General features: G+C 37.6%; 1 protein-coding gene across 1 annotated transcript; it reads right to left on the reverse strand.

Annotated features, from left to right (window-relative positions):
- Positions 1–11: 11 nt before the first annotated feature.
- Positions 12–1,872, reverse strand: LOC138210023 (uncharacterized). The gene is made up of 2 exons (XM_069168921.1): positions 988–1,872; positions 12–44 (listed from the first exon to the last, which is right to left on the reverse strand). Exons 1-2 carry the CDS (start codon positions 1,870–1,872, stop codon positions 12–14), a joined length of 918 nt encoding a protein of 305 aa, XP_069025022.1.
- Positions 1,873–4,372: the final 2,500 nt, after the last annotated feature.

Here is a 4,372-nt window from a genome sequence, read left to right on the forward strand (position 1 = left end):
GTTCTGCTTACTCAGCCGGAAACAGGTATGTTCCTCCTGAATGTCTGTAAAACACAGACAGAAAAAACACAAAGAAAGATTAGTGCTGAAATAAATCAATGAATTATAAAATCAGACCTTTGAAATGAAAAACATACTTTTACAGTCAAAAACTCACAATCAACACGTGTGTGGTTATTTTACATCAATACATGATATGAGTTGAACAAACATTCAGTCAGCGTTGGTCAGCTGCTGATGATGATGTTGATGGTGGTGATGGTGATGATGGTGGTGGTGATGATAATGATGGTGATGGTGAGGATGATGGTGGTGATGATAATGATGGTGATGGTGAGGATGGTGATGGTGAGGATGATGGTGGTGAGGATGGTGATGATGATGGATGTTGATGGTGGTGATGATGATGGTGGTGATGATGGTGATGGTGATGATGGTGAGGATGATGGTGGTGATGATGATGATGATGGTGTTGTTGTTGATGATGGTGATGATGATGATGATGCTGATGGTGATGATGGTGATGATGTGACTGTTGATGAAGGTAATAATGGTGTTGACGATGGTGAAGATAATGTTGATGATGATGTTGATGATGATGGTGATGGTGATGATGGTGATGATGGTGATGAGGATGGTGAAGATAATGTTGATGATGATGACGATGGTGATGGTGATGATGGTGGGGATGATGGTGGTGATGATGATGGTCATGATGATGGTGATGATGATTATGGTGGTGATGATGATGGTGATGGTGATGATGGTGATGGTGATGGTGAGGATGATGGTGAGGGTGGTGATGATGATGGTGTTGTTGGTGATGATGGTGATGATGATGCCGATGGTGATGATGGTGATGATGTGAATGTTGATGAAGGTAATAATGGTGTTGACGATGGTGAAGATAATGTTGATGATGATGTTGATGATGATGATGGTGATGATGGTGATGAGGATGGTGAAGATAATGTTGATGATGATGACGATGGTGATGGTGATGATGGTGATGTTGATGATGGTGATGATGGTGGTGGTGATGATGGTGATGATGATTATGGTGGTGATGACGATTGTGATGATGATGGTGATAATAATAGTGAGGGTGATGCTGATGGTGATGATGGTAATAATGGTGAAGATAATGATTATGATGGTGATGATGGTAGTGATGATGATGGTGATGATGATGATGGTGATGATAATAATGGTGAGGATAATGATGATGATGATGATGATGATGGTGATGATGATGAAGATGGTGATGATGGTACTCATGGTGATGACAATGGTGAAGATAATGTTGATTATGATGGTGATGATGATGATGATGGTGGTGATGATGGTGGGGATGATGATGGTGATGATGATTATGGTGGTGATGACGATTGTGATGATGATGGTGATAATAATAGTGAGGGTGATGCTGATGGTGATGATGGTAATAATGGTGAAGATAATGATTATGATGGTGATGATGGTAGTGATGATGATGGTGATGATGATGGTGAGGATGGTGATGGTGATGATAATAATGGTGAGGATAATGATGATGATGATGATGGTGATGATGATGAAGATGGTGATGATGGTACTCATGGTGATGACAATGGTGAAGATAATGTTGATTATGATGGTGATGATGATGATGATGGTGGTGATGGTGATGATGGTGGGGATGATGATGGTGGGGATGATGATGGTGATGATGGTAATGATGATGGGGATGATGATGATGATTGTGATGATGATTATGGTGATGAGGTTGGTGATGATGATGATGGTGATGAGGTTGGTGGTGATGATGATGATGATGATAATAATGATGATGATGATGTGGATGATGGGGATGATGATGATGATCATGATCATGATGGTGATGATGATGATGATTTCCCAGCAGATAAAATCTTTAATTCTCGTTGGAAACATTATGAAGAACATTTATCATCAGTCCAGATGGAATTAAGGCACTTTAATGGGATTTTAATGGAAGTATTAATAAGTATCATGAAGTTATTTTGTAATTTGATGGTGTTTTTTCAGGTGGTGCTGAAGGATGAAAGACATTTATATTAGTGAAGGATGTATGAGTCGAGCCGTGTCCAACGTTAACCTAAAGAAAACCTGATTCCTTCTGAGCTTTCTCAAGTCTAAATATGGTTTATCCAGCAGGATGCTCTATTAAACCCACCCAGGTAAGTGATGAAGAACCACCACATCCAGACCCAGAACAACCTCCGCACCTGGACCAGTAAAACCTCTGGATGGTGATGGAGCAGAAGGTTAAAGCTCCCTTAAACTGAACATATGGGTACCGTGCTGCTAAACATTTATATAAACCTGTTTTGCAAGTTTTTAAAAAAAATCTTTAACCATTTTCTATTTTCTGCAACTGAATACTCTAAATGAAAATATTCTTCATGTGGAGTTTGAGATGAATGTTGTTGTAGTTTGGAGAATAAAAAAATAAAGTTAATTCCACTCAAACACATATGAACAGTCACTGATCATTTTTCTGTGGTTTCTTAATATTCTCCAGTCATAAAGTCACTTCCTGGTTTATGGTTCAAGAAATGACAGATATACCTTCCGCTGAGATCTGGTGACCCAAAGAGCCTGGATGCTGTCTTAGATTGTCTCTCTGACATTAACGATGTTTTGATGGTTCAAAACTTTCTTCAGCTCAACAACTCAAAATCAGAAGTCATATTGTTCAATTCCCCAAACAATAACACCAGTCTCATTAAGAGTCAACTTGGTCCTCTGTCTGCTTATTTAAAACCTGTTGCCAGAAACTTGGGAGTAATGTTTGACTCTCAGTTAAGCTTTGAAACACAGAAAAAAATTGTCCAGTCCTGCTTCCTTCAATTAAGAACCATTTCCAGAATCAAACCCATACTGTCACACTCTGACCTGGAAAAAGTAATTCATGCACTCATTTTCTCTCGACACGACTACTGCAACTCCCTCCTTTCTAGCATAAACCAAAAATCTATCTCCCGCCTCCAACTAGTCCAGAATGCAGCAGCTAGGCTTCTTACTGGTTTTAACAGACGACATCACATTACTCCAGTTCTGGCCTCTCACCACTGGCTCCTGATTGGTTTTAGAATTGATTTTAAGATTTTGTTGATCACTTTTAAGGTCCGCCTGGGTCTAGCCCCGAGCTACATTACTGAAATGTTAGCCCCGTATGAGCCAACTCGCAGCCTTAGATCCTCCAGTGGGGCCCTTCTGGCCGTTCCAAAGTCGAGACTTAAATCAAAGGGTGACCGTGCTTTTGCCATTAGGGCCCCTCGACTTTGGAACGACCTACCTGGGAGATAAGGCTTGCAGAATCATTGACATCTTTTAAATCACTTCTTAAAACCCATTTTTATAGAATTGCTTTTAAGTGATGTCGTCCTTTTATGCAGTTCTTTTGTTCCCCTGTTTTTGTTTGTTTATTTTATTCATTTATGTATTTGTTTGTTTTCTATTCCATTTGCTCATTTTGGTTATTTGTTTGGTTTTCTTGTATTCATTACCTTTATGGTATGGTCTTTTTTGCCTCAATTCAATTCAATTCAATTCAAATTTATTTATATAGCGCCAAATCACAACATAGGTTATTTCATGGCACTTAACACTGTTTTCTTAAATGTTTACCGGTATTGACGTTATGTATGACTATGCTTTGCTTCTCTGTAGAGCACTTTGTAAACTCTGTTTTTAAAGGTGCTATATAAATAAAGTTATTACTATTATTATTATAACATGCGTCACTTTGAGACCTAATAATGAATTAATTATGGAAGTATATTCAGAAGGATCATCAGAGCACAGATCAGAAGGAGGGAATCTAATTAATGACACCATGATGTGGAAAGAATCTACTGACTTTGTATTTCAGGAGAGAAGTTCAATGGGAGTGGATTGGAGTCCCCCCCTATTGGCCCTAAATGGTACTGCACTTTAACATCCACCTTTATATACAGTCTGATTATAATCCAGTTATTCTTCAATGGATCCCACATTTAAAGTGAAATCATGAATTTCCATTTGTTAATTGGTTAGTTTTAACAAACAAACGTGTAAACTGTGCACATAATCAAATAAATATTCCTAATATATACACGTGTATATATATATATGTACTAAATATATATATATACGTATATATGTACCAAATATTTGATGATCTCTTCAGCTTGCACCTGAACAAAAAAAAAAAATCTAAGTTTCCTTTAAGAGGGCTTTAAGAGGGAATAGATAATAATATTAATATTAATGATAATAATAATAATAATAATAATAATAATAATGACAATAATAATAATGTCTGAAATCAGGTTAATTGAAAGGATTGCTTCTAAGTGATAAATTCAGG

The sequence above is a fragment of the Embiotoca jacksoni genome, unplaced genomic scaffold (genome assembly GCF_022577435.1).
Source record: "Embiotoca jacksoni isolate LCO1_2020_lvr unplaced genomic scaffold, fEmbJac1.0.p SCAF_42, whole genome shotgun sequence".
In the NCBI taxonomy this organism is placed as follows: Eukaryota; Metazoa; Chordata; class Actinopteri; family Embiotocidae; genus Embiotoca; species Embiotoca jacksoni.